Source organism: Cebus imitator, unplaced genomic scaffold (genome assembly GCF_001604975.1).
Source record: "Cebus imitator isolate Cc_AM_T3 unplaced genomic scaffold, Cebus_imitator-1.0 Scaffold126, whole genome shotgun sequence".
In the NCBI taxonomy this organism is placed as follows: domain Eukaryota; kingdom Metazoa; phylum Chordata; class Mammalia; order Primates; family Cebidae; genus Cebus; species Cebus imitator.
Window position 1 is genome coordinate 518,168 of NW_016107441.1, and position 12,469 is coordinate 530,636.

General features: G+C 46.7%; 1 protein-coding gene across 2 annotated transcripts in view; it reads right to left on the reverse strand.

Annotated features, from left to right (window-relative positions):
* FAT2 (FAT atypical cadherin 2) overlaps positions 1-12,469 on the reverse strand; it is an 89,805-nt gene that overhangs the window by 49,058 nt on the left and 28,278 nt on the right. For both annotated transcript variants that reach the window (XM_017540512.2, XM_017540510.2), the window contains exons 4-6: positions 5,548-5,606; positions 3,223-3,534; positions 1,690-1,900 (exon numbers count right to left, since the gene is read on the reverse strand). In XM_017540512.2, the coding sequence (XP_017396001.1) occupies positions 1,690-1,900; positions 3,223-3,534; positions 5,548-5,606 (582 nt within the window). The remainder of the gene's footprint in view (positions 1-1,689; positions 1,901-3,222; positions 3,535-5,547; positions 5,607-12,469) is intronic.

Sequence of the window (12,469 nt, forward strand, 5' to 3'; positions counted from 1 at the left end):
CTAAGGGCATGTGTGTGTACGTGTGTGTGTATGTGTGTGTGTGTGTGTGTGTGTGTGTGTATGTAAAAGAAAAATGACAAGAAAGAAACACATCAAAATTATAACAGTGAATTATCTTCTAATTGGTGGAACTTTAGGTGATTTTTATTTTCTTCTCTGCATTCATTTGTGTGTGCTTATTTACTTACTTATAGACAGGGTCCCGCTCTGCCACTCAGGCTGGAGTGCATGGTGCAATCATAGCTCACTGAAACCTTGGACTCAGCCTCAAGTGATCCTCCTGCTTCAGCCTCTCAAGTAGCTGGGATTACAGGCGTGGGCCACTGTGCCCAGCCCATTTGTGTTTTTGAAATGTTTTAGAGGGTACATGCGTTAATTTGGCATTAAAGAAAAAAAAGTCAAACAATTAAAAGAAAGAACAGTAAACCAGCTGGGCACGGTGGCTCACACTTGTAATCCCTGCACTTTGGGAGGCCAAGGGGGTGCGAATCACTTAAGGTCAGGAGTTCAAGACCAGCCTGACCAACATGAAGAAACCCCATCTCTACCAATAACACAAAAATTAGCCAAGCGTGGTGGCATACGCTTGTAACCCCAGTTATTCGGTAGGCTAAGGCACGAAAATCGCTTGAACCCTGGAGGCAGAGGTTGTGGTGAGCCGAGATCATGCCATTGCACTCTAGCCAGGACAACAGGAGTGAAACTTCATCTCAAAAAAAAAAAAAAAAAAAAAAAAAAAAGGGCAGTAAACCAGAACTGGAAGTAAGTACAGGAGTTTCAAAGATTGGGTCAGGTGCATATATTCCATCCTACTCTTAGCCAGGATGGAAAACTCTGTACTAGGACTCCATGTTCAGTGGGTGCTGACACTCTTCGAAGATTTTTTTTTTCCCCATTTATTTATTTTATTGTATTTTAGGTTTGGGGGTACATGTGAAGGACATGCAAAATTGTTGCATAGGAACACACATGGCAGTGTGATTTGCTGCCAATGCTATCTTCGAAGATTTTTAACCTGAGATCCCTGGATGGATTTCAGAGAGCCTATAAATCCTCTACATTGTATGCAGATTTACATTTGTGTCTGTTTGTGTACGCAACTTGCTGGGAAGAGGACCTAAGCATTCACCAGATTCCTGAAGGGTTCTGTGACCTCCAGATGTTGAAATAAAACCTTGGTTTAGAGACAGAGAGGAATTTCAGAGAAGGCCATTAGAACCCAGATCCAAGTGCCTCCTGGAATGAGAATGGGCATTTTCCCCTGATCTCAAGGGCAAAACCTGGAGCCAGAACACTGAGCATGGCCCCAGGGCATAGCTGATGGCAGGGTCACTGTCAACTATGATTTTCACATTGAGGCAGAAAAGGGAACACCAAGCATGTGCTTTCTGCTCTGGGTCTTTCTGGACCATCTTGGCTCTCCCAGGCTCTTGGAGTAACTGAGACACTGCCAGCTCTGGGTGGGGTTAGAGATTGTGGGTGGAGTGAAAGGAAAACTTGGCAGACGTGGCATTCTTACTGCCTGTGCTCCCAGAGAAGCAGGAAAGAGGGAGTCCTCACTCAGGGCCGAAAGAGGGGCTGCCAAGGAGCCTGACCTTGAGAAGGGTCAGAAGGAGTGTAGCAGGAAAACGAGCTAGTGTATAAGGATGGGAGTGGCTGGCCCTCATTGGGCCCTTGGCCTCGTCTCACCTGAGATGTTGAACCAGAAGAGGCCAGGTCTGCCCTCTACACTGATGACCCCCACCATGTGGTTCACAGGGTCCGACTCCATGACCGTAAAGCTGTAGTGGGTCTCATCAAAGGCCAGGGGAATGGAGGATGGCCGAGGCCGAGGGATCCACTCAATGTGTAGCCGGACACTGGCTGAGAGTGGTGGCTGCCCATTGTCTGTTGCCTTGATCTGAAAGGGGCCAACACCAAAACTGAGGGTTAGGACCAAGAGACAAGAAGGCCCAAGCAGCCAGGACAGGAACCAGAGCGTCCTGTGATTCTGACCAAGCTGGCCTCTTGTCCAGTCGTTCATCCATTTGATGCATGCTTGAGGGCTTGCTGTAAACAGGCACCCTGCCAGTAGCTGCAGGCATGGTGGCGAACAAAACATATAACCTGTGCTCAAGAATCTCATGGTTAGTATAAAAATCATAAATGCCACTGTTAACTGAAGACTCACTATGTGCTACTTCCTAAACTGGACTTTACATACATATGCCTTTTGCTTTTCCCTACTACCATAAACCTAACAAGCTAGAATTTATTGGACACTCACTATTATCAGGCCTTATTCTAAGAGATTTGTGTATAATATCTGATTTAATTCTCACAATAACCCTGGAAGAGGTTCTATTATCATCTCTCTTTATTATTATATTTTAAGTTCCGGGGTACATGTGTGTGCAGATCGTGCAGGTTTGTTCCATAGGTACACACATGCCATGGTGGTGGTTTGCTGCCTCCATTGCCCCTTCATCTACATTAGATATTTCACCTGATGCTGTCCCTCCCCAATCTCCCCCCTCCTACCACTCCTCTCCCAGCCCTCCACCCGCCAGGCCCCGGTGTGTGACGTTCCCTTCTCTGTGTCCGTGTGTTCTCATTGTTCAACATCTACTTATGAATGAGAACATGCAGTGTTTGGTTTTCTGTTCTTGTGTCAGTTTGCTGAGAATGACAGTTTCACGGATGAAACTGGAAACCATCATCTCTCTTTCACAAGAAGAAACTAGGGCCCATCGTGGTCAATTCGCCTACCAGATGAACGCTTGGCTAGCAATGAAACTGGGGTTGAATTCAGGCTGACTGATATAAGCACCCATGCACTACCTACTTGATATATTGGCTTTTCACAAGAAAAACGTTCCTATCTCCATTTTATAAATGATAAAACAAAGGTTAAATGACTTGTCCAAGGTCACACAGGTGTAAAATGGCAGTACTAGGACTGGAACCCAGGCTTATTGCTTCCAAAACCTCTGTGACTCTCACAAAACCCTTCTAAGAATAGAGGGGATTTCCCAGGCAAAAATTGTATTGCCCTCAAAGAGAAGGACCCAGAATTTGATTCTTTGGCTGAAGCTGGGACTCCCAGTTTCTCCGGGAGAAGGCCAGGAAGGAGAGTACCACGTCCCTCATGCTGGCGGGCTGTCTCCCTCCCCCTGAATTCTCAAAGACGGTCCCTAACAAGCGTGCCACTCCTCCCTCCGTGGCTTCCATCTGTCTGCTCACCGTTAGGATGTTGTACTCTCCAGCTGTAAAAATGCTGCTGGATGACACCACACCTGTGACAGGATCGATACTGAAGCCCTCCTCATCGCTTTCCTCGATACTGTAGGTGACTCTGCCATTAAGACCCTCGTCCAGGTCTGAAGCCACCAGCCTGTACACAGGCCCAGGGGACACTGGGCTCAGCCTCTCTGGAAGGCGGACATTGAAGAGCTTGTGGGAGAATACAGGTGGATTGTCATTGACGTCCAAGATGCCTACCACCACCCTGGAGGTGGACCTTAGTGGAGGCTCCCCGTTGTCCAGCACAGTCACCTGGGGGCAGAACTGAGCATGAGCACCTGAGCTGACAATTGCAAATTAGTGACTATATTTTGCCACCCACCACAGCCCTACCACCACTTTTAACAACCTAGAAATATTAGTCAGTTTGTTCTTTGGTATATGCTTGTGCTTTCTATTATCGTAACGTCACTTACTTGGAACTGAGCTCTCTGGTAACTTTGCCCGTAGGAAAGCCAGTGAAAACAGTGAAAGGAAATAGGAAGAACTGGAAGAAGACAGAGTCAGAGTCTCTAGACAAAAGCTGGTGTTCTTTATGTGGGACAACCCACGGGCCATTTCTCAGAGACTACCTACTTGTTATTTGCTTGTGTTTCTAATCTTAGTTCTCTGGCTTCCTTAAGCTGCTCAAGATTAGAGAAAACAAATGAGAAGATGTTTAGGAGGGAATGAGTGGTACTTTTTGAGTCAGACACATGGTCTGATGCATGCAATGAAATCCAGAGTGAGGAAAGGCCCCAAAACCATTTCAGAACCAATAGCTATTTAATGCAGGGGCAAATAATCACATGCACCAATAGCTGCAAGGGCATCACATCAGATGATGTGATGATTTCCACCTGAAATGGCTCAGAATTTTAAAAACATTTGGTGTTTAGAGGTAAATATTTGTTATTGAACTGTGGAGAATGCTTTCAGTCCCTAGGAATTCTAGAAGGCCATTTGGCAACTGCTTACTAATAATACCTCTTTCCTTCCTTCCTTCCTTCCTTCCTTCCTTCCTTCCTTCCTTCCTTCCTTCCTTCCTTCCTTCCCTCCCTCCCTCCCTCCCTCCCTCCCTTCCTCCCTTTCCTTTCCTTTCCTTTCCTTTTTTCCTTTCCTTCCTTCCTTCCTTCCTTCCTTTCTTCCTTTTTTTCTTTCTTTTTTTCTTTCACTGAGTCTAGCTCTGTCACCCAGGCTTGAGTGCAGTGGCACAATCTCGGCTCACTGCAACCTCTGCCTCCCCAGTTCAAGCGATTCTCCTGCCTCAGCCTCCCGGGTAGCTGGGATTTCAAGCACAGGCCACCATGCCTGGCTAATTTTTGTATTTTTAGTAGAGACAGGGTTTCATCATGTTGGCCAGGCTAGTCTCAAACTCCTGACCTTAAGTGATCTGCTTGCCTCAGCCTCCCGGGTAGCTGGGATTTCAAGCACAGGCCACCATGCCTGGCTAATTTTTGTATTTTTAGTAGAGACAGGGTTTCATCATGTTGGCCAGGCTAGTCTCAAACTCCTGACCTTAAGTGATCTGCTTGCCTCAGCCTCCCAAAGTGCTGGAATTACAGGCGTGAGCCACCACACCTGGCCAATCATACCTGTTTCTTACCAAAGGAAAAAGAATGTGCAGATCCTGGAAGTATCAAAGGCAAAATTTACTTCCTGCTGAGGAATATGTATTCCTCCCTCCTTATGCCTTTAAAACTACAAGAGATCATCAGTGAAGGACAGCTCAGGAGGAAAATAGTTAGATTTCCACCTGATATTATTCTCTTCTGATTTAACTCTCTCTAGGTCACTAACCAAAGACTTTCATTGGAATAGGCACCAGGAATGCCTATGTGATTTTAGAGGCATCCTAGAAAGGGCACAGATCTAGAAGGCACAGGTCTGGTTTTCATCCTGGCTCTGCTACTGACCTAGCATTTGACCTTGAATGATTCCGTCTCCCTGGGCCGGGAGGGATGGACCAGACTCAGTAAGTACACAGAGCATGTGTCCTGCTCCCCTTTCTCCTTCACTCCCTGCAGGCATTACTAATCAGTCAATGGTCCCTGCCCAGCCTGGACACAGTTTCAGACTCCTTTCCTTCTCAGTACTAAGGAACTAACGAAGATCCAAGGATCATTCAGCAAGGTCCAGCTCACGTATATCCTCCTCCCTGAGCCCAGACCCTTCTCAGCCATAGTGCAAGACATGCACGTGGCTCCAAGGCCTAACGTGGCTCCATAAATCACCTTCTGTAGGAGGCATTCAAACCCAGTGGATGGATTCACCACCATTACTTACCTCCAGGATGTGTTCATCCTTGTTCTCTCTGTCCAGCTGCCGGGCTGTAGATAGGAGACCTGGGAGTGAGATGGTAGGGGAGAGACATGAGCAAAAGGCTTCAGGGACACTTTACTGGGGCAAGTTCAAGAATTACATTCAAATCTCAGATAAAAATTCTTTTGATCTTTGAAGAACAAGTAAAGACCATCCCTGACTTAGGATAGTTCAACTCAAAATTTCCTGCTTTATCATTGTGTGAAAGTGATACACAAGTGATACACATTCAGAACAAACCTTACTTCAAGTACCCACACATTTCTGTTTTTTACCTTCACTTCGATATTCAAATACTGAGGTATTGAGTACAAATACTGAAGGAGTAAAAATACTGACATATTGAAATATTTAATACTTTATTATAAAATAGGCTTTCTGTTAGATGATTTTGCTTCTCTGTAGGCTAATGCAAGTGTTCTGAGAACATATAAGGGAGGCAAGGCTAAGCTATTATGTTCTGTAGGTTCGGTGTTTAAACACAGTTTTGACTGACAATATTTTCAACTTATCATGGATCTATTGGAATATGACTTCTCTGTAGGCTGAGAAGAAACAGAACACTAAGGGGAAATGAAGGTAGGGAGAAAGGGAGGGGGAAGTGAGAAGGTGGGAGAGAACAGCAGAGACAGTGTGTCAAGTGAAGTTTTCAGCTACTTCCTGCTCTCACTATTAGGCAGGGGTGATACAGCAAAACTTCAGCAATCAGCCCACCACGGGCAGCCTCCCCGGTCAGGATGGTTGCCCACTGGAAGCAACCAGCAGGGTTACTGGTGCACAAGGGTAAACGTCAGCACTGCTGTGATGCAGTTTTGGTTCCTTGTCACTAAAATCTATGGAACATGTTTGCATCTGGATGTCTTCTGCTCATCATTCATTCCCTCTTCTTTCAAAAAACAAACCCCAGTTCTCCTGAGGGGGAACCACGCCATTCCTAATTTTAGTCCTTTGTGATCTGTGATGAGGCTGACCCACCTGAGGAGAAGTTTATAGCCCAAGCACAGTCAGTCAGCACGGACTACCCCCCTGGCCCTCGCACCTGGCTCTGTAATAGACCAGTCTGTCTGGTGAGAATCAATTCTGGGACTTTTGCAAGAGCTCTAGAAACAGACTTTTTCACTGCTGGTATGCTGAGAGGACAGGAGGAAACCTGACAGCAACAAGAGGAGGGACTCCTGGGATAGAGCCACTCAGAGAAAAGAGGCCAAGAGATGGGTGGAGGCAGAACCTTCATTAAATCTTCGAACACTGACTACGGCTGTGCTTGCAGCCATACTATGTCTGAAATTCTCTGTAAAGTAAGAAAACAAATGTCTTTTATTGACTCAGCCAACCTGCCTTGGGTTTCTGTCTTTACATCCAAAAAAGTCCTAACAGCCAATTTAATTCTGAGAATTCATATGTTGGGACGGGAGTGGGTTAGGGTCATGGTGGGTCTGGGGAAGCAATCAGGGTCTTTGGGATTGGGAGGCCTCCAGGAAGGATACTGCCCCCTGACTCAGCCTCTCTCTTCCCCTCCTATGGCTCTGCCAAACCCCAGCTCCAGCCTCAGCTTCCTTCCAGGGAACCGACTAACTCCCTCTGCGCCTCGTATTGACTCCAGAAATCTCCTGCTTATTTCTCCACCTATTCAACCCCAACCTCCTCTACAAAAGGAGGAGTTGAATTGGGTGATCATTAATGTCTTTTTAGCTTAAATTGTGAACTTCTCATCCCACTTGAAGGAATTTATTCTAAAGAAGTCAGTGCATACATCTGAGTAGGTGATTATATAAGATGTTCACCATAGCCATGTTTTAAAAAGCAAATAATTGGACACAATCCATATAAGGGAAGAGTTGTATACATTTTACATAAAAAGGAATCTTAAGCAACTATTCAAAACACATGTTGTAGACAGGGAAATGCTACACACAATATATTGAGTAAAAAAGGCAGTTTGTCATCCAGGTGCAGTGGCTCACGCCTGTTATCCCAGCACTTGAGGAGGCCAAGGTGAGTGGATCACCTGAGGTCAGGAGTTCAAGACCAGCCTGACCAATATGGTGAAACCCCGTCTTTACTAAAAATACAAAAATATTAGCCAGGCGTCAGGGCGGGTGTCTGTAGTCCCAGCTACTCAGGAGGCTGAGACAGGAGAATTGCTTGAATCTAGGAGGCGGAGGTTGCAGTGAGCCGAGATCGTGCCACTGCACTACTGCCTGGGTGACAGAGCGAGACTCCATCAACAACAACAACAACCAAGGCAGTTTGTCAGGAGCTAGAACAGAAATAACAACTATTGCCTTCAGTTTCAGAGAAACCATAAAGTGGTAGCATTTTTCCCATTTATTAGTATTGTTATTCACCAGGGTCCTGGTACTGGCTCTTCCCATGACAGACTGGGGCAACCCTTCTCTACTCAGAGAAGGGCTCCTCTGGGCCCCTCTCAGTAATTGAAGAAGTTGGGCAGAGAAGTTCCTAGCTCTATAAGATTCAGGGAAGTTGAGGTCGTGGTTTTTAGGGACCCAGAATGTCATCCCAAGCCATGGCTGCTGTGGAAGTTCTCATAAATGAAAGCAGAGCTATTGGTAGAGGTCAATGGACCATCTGAACACTTTCACAAGTTTCTTGATCTTGTTTAGGTGACGAAGTGATTGAGATCATGGAATTAAGTGAAGAAAAAGAAGCTCAGTGAAGAGCCCAGAGGTTTCCTGGGGGGGGGGGCTCAGTGACAGAGCTCGGAGCTCAGGGAGGGGAACAAGGATTCCGTGCTGCTCCAGAGACTCGAGTCATGGCAATGGGAGTGTGGTGTGAGGATGTGGGCTAGGCTGGAGGCATGTTCTTGCCTTGTGGCAGTTGAACACAAGTCATTCCAGCTTTTTCTTCCCTAACTGCAGGTTGGCATGGGAGAGATTGAGAAGGCTTCTGAAAAGCTCCACACTCAGGTGCCCTTCCAGTCAAAGGAGGAGGACGAGAGGAAGAAAAAACACACTCCTGTGCGATGGGAGGGTGTGGATATTGTCCCAGCTCGGCCCCAAGCTGAGGGGCCTCATGGGGAAGGGCCTAGGGCCCGGGGTCCCCCAGGAAGAGCACAAGGACTAGGGGGTCTTGGCAGGTAAGCCTTCCATGTGGCTCCGTCCCTTCCTTTCCTCCCTGCCCTTCTTTCCTCTCCCTTTGCTCTATTCTTTTCTATGTCTCTCCTTCACTGTCCTCCTCCTCTCTTGCCTTCCAGCTCTTCCTCTCTCCCTTCTCCGTTTGTGTCTCTGAATCTCTCTCTCTCTCTCTCTCCCTCCCTCCCTCTCTCTCCACCCCCTTCTCTCCCCTACCCTATTGGGTTTTCTTTTCTCCTTCTGCTTCTCATCACTGCCTTCCCCAACCTTCTAAAGTCCTATGCCTCTGGAATCAATGCCCTGTGGCTACTTGCACAGTGGCTCCTATTCTCATCCTCATCCTCCTCTCTGAAGTTGGTGTTGGGGTTCCCAGGAAGCGCCTGAATAGAATGGGGACATAGCAGATCCACCTCCATAGGGCTGTGTGCACATTCACTAAGGTGCATAGAAAACCCTCGCCCTTCCTGGATGAGGTGGCACTCAGTAGACTTCATTCACTCTTGCCATTTTTCTCCTCCAAACAAATGCTTCCCCAACACCCTATCTCAGACCCATATTTGACCCTTTATCTTTTCTCATCCAACAGTTTTCCAACTGTTGTTGACTCCACCTCTGACAGATTCCTGATCTTTAACTCGTCTTATCCTGCGTCACCGCCATCTAGGTCTTGCCCCATTTTCACCTTCATCTTCCTCTTCTTCCCTCCTGCAGCATCAAAGAGCCAACCCGCATGGAGCTCTCGCATGCACAAGCGTTCAGCTAAGCTCTTTCTACATCTCCGTATATTAACTCATCGAATCCTCACAACAGCTCAGGTGGTCTCTATTATAATTTCCATTTCACTGGTGAGAAAACTCAAGCATAGAGCAGATAAGTCATTTTCCCAAGTGACTTATTAATGAGTGGTGGAACTGAGATAAAAGTCCAACTACCTGCATTGTCTTCAACAAGATCAGGGTCTTCCTCCCTCCCAGATGGCACCTGTGTCATCATCCTAGCCCATGTGCTCTCCCGGACTGCTGTCTCTCAAAATCCTCCCACCCCTCAGCTCAGCATAACTACCCCTGTTCCAGGAAGCCCTTGCAGATCCACCACACAGAGCAGCTTCCTCTTTTTTCTCAGTGGCCAGGGCCCTGCATCTACACATATTTTATAATATTATGCTCTTTCAAACTTTTTCTATCGTGTTTATATTCAAATCTTCATGCTTCTGATGGACCGAATTTCTCAAGACCTGAAGCTGTGTTTTATTATCTTCATATAACTCCACAGCATATTGTTTAGAAGCCTGGCAAGGGCAGACACCTTTAAACATTTGCTGAGTATGTGAATGAATCTTCGGCTTAACAAAACATTGTGGATGCTGGCAGAGATTCATTCATCAATTTAGCAATTATTTGTTGAGCTCCTACTGTGTGACAGGTACTGAAGAAATTCTGGTGGGCACCAACAGTTAGGGTCCCTTTTCTCAGGAAGCTCTGAAGTCTAGTGAAGGACACGGATGATTAGTGGCATAATCACACAAGTGAATATAACGTCCTGCATGATAAGTGTCACAAAAAGGAGTAAGTGGTGCTGGAAAGTGTGTTAGGGTATCAGGAAAAGCTTCTCTAAGGAAAGAACAGCTGGGCTTAAATCTGAAAGAAGAGCGGGAGTTAACCAGACAAAAGGAGAGAAGAGTCACCTGCTAGAGAGAACAGCACATGCAAAGTCCTGCATGGAAGGGTCCCCAACTGAGGCAGGCCATGTGGCTGGAACATGGGGAGGGGCAGCAGGAGAGGGGCAAGATGAGGCCAGAGGTCAGCAAGGGTAGACCAGGCACGGGTTGGCAGGACACAGCACAGCAGGATCTGACTTTATCTTTTTTTTTTTTTTTTTTTTGAGCCCTATTCACGTAAGAATTTGTCCATTTCGTCTAAATCTATTATTTTTTCTTTTTTTTTTTGAGACTGGGTCTTGTTCTGTCACCCAGGCTGGAGAACAGTGGTGTGATTATGGCTCACTGCAGCCTCAACCTCCCAGGCACAAGCCATCTTGCTACCTCAGCCTCCTGAGTAGCTGGGACTTCAGGTACACACCATCACGCCAGGCTAATTTTTTATGTTTTGTAGAGATGAGGTCTTGCCATGTCACCCAGGCAGCTCCAAAATCCTGGGCTCAAGTGATCCTCCTGCCTCAGCCTCCCCAAGTGCTGGGATTACAGGCATGAACCACTGTGCCTGGCTTACTGACTTTATCTTAAGGGTACAGGGAAACCATCCAAGGCATCCAAGTAGGGAAGTGGAACAAAGTAAAAGTGGTGATGAGAAAGGTAGACAGGGGTGCATTGTTAATTTGTTCTACTTTAGAAAATGTTCATGCTAATAAAGATTCCTTCCCTTCAACTGCAGGAAGGCTAAGAATGTCTCTGCCCACTAGGGCATCCTGCCAGAGCTACTGTCAGTGAACCGTTGATAGTAAACAGAACAAGGATTTGGAAGAAGCTGAAAAGTTAATGCCTTAGGTGAGAGATCTATTCCCACTTCTGAAGAGGGAGGGACAGGGTGGGCCCAGGTAGAAAGGCAGCTTCAGCCTGTTTTCCAAGAGAAAAGCATCCTCCTCCTAGAACTACTCCACACCACGAGGTCAAAGGTTAACAGGAAAGGTTGGCAACAAATGTTAGCAGGCAAATAGGAACTTATATCTCCCCCGCCCCTCTGCACCAAGACTCCCAACCTTAACCCCCTCCTGGTTCCCTTTTGTCTTAAGAATCAAGGAATTGCCTGCTTGCATTCTTTCCTTCCTCCAGTCTCACCAGGTTCCATCCTTCTCGGACAAGAGTAAATTGCTTGAGATGGGAAAAAGGATGTTGGGTTCCATGGGGAAAATGTTAGCCTTCTCCACAATAGCATTGTTGTTCATCCCCAAAGAGGAAGATGCGGCTTTTAAGAAGCGTCTGCAGTAGTGGGACAGGGCTCACACATTGCAGCACCAAGGAGAGCCAGCAGGTGGCGTCAATGAGGGACGCAGGCTAGGAATAACACAAAGGAGATGGTAGGAACTGCGTGGACCAGAGCACCTGTGCCAGGTCTGCAAAGGGAGGCTGCTGTCAGTTCCTGTCCATTGTGGCCCAGCGGGACTATGAAGACAGTGTGGCCCGATCCTTCCATTTTAAAAAAACAACCAGAAGTCTGAACTGTTTTGTGGAATTTTCTAAGTTTCAAGTGTTGGCTGCCAACTTGAAAAACTAATTGTTTGAAGCTTAAGCAAATCAAACAAAACACCTCTATGGGAAACATCTGACTCACTGCTGCCAGCTGCTGACCTCTGGATTTCTCCCAACCACCCACCATCCTTGTCCCAGAAGGATTTGGGCAGGTGCTACTGAGATAGTTGACAACATAAATGGATTCACATTGCCACCACTCTGGGCAGGGTTGAGATCAGTCTGGAACTAGGGTTAAGGAATTTAACCTGTGGCTTGTGACTCAGGAGTCAGGTTGGGACCTCTTGGAGGTCTGAACTAGTCCCAGCTTGACCAATGGGCAACCTGCTTCCTTGGGCCCCAGGGAAGGAAACATGATGACAGGTCCTTTTCATTTTCCCAGAGATGGACTTTGTAGAACAGCGTTGCCAAATGTCAGCACACATTTTAAACACATCAGAATCCCCTGCATGTCTTGTGAAAACACAGATTGCTGAGCCTCACCCTCGAAATTTTGATTCAGTGGGTCTAAGGTGGGATTGGAGAATTTGAATTTCCAAGTTCATGGTAATGCCGATGGTGCTGATTGGGGCCCACAATTTGAGAACCC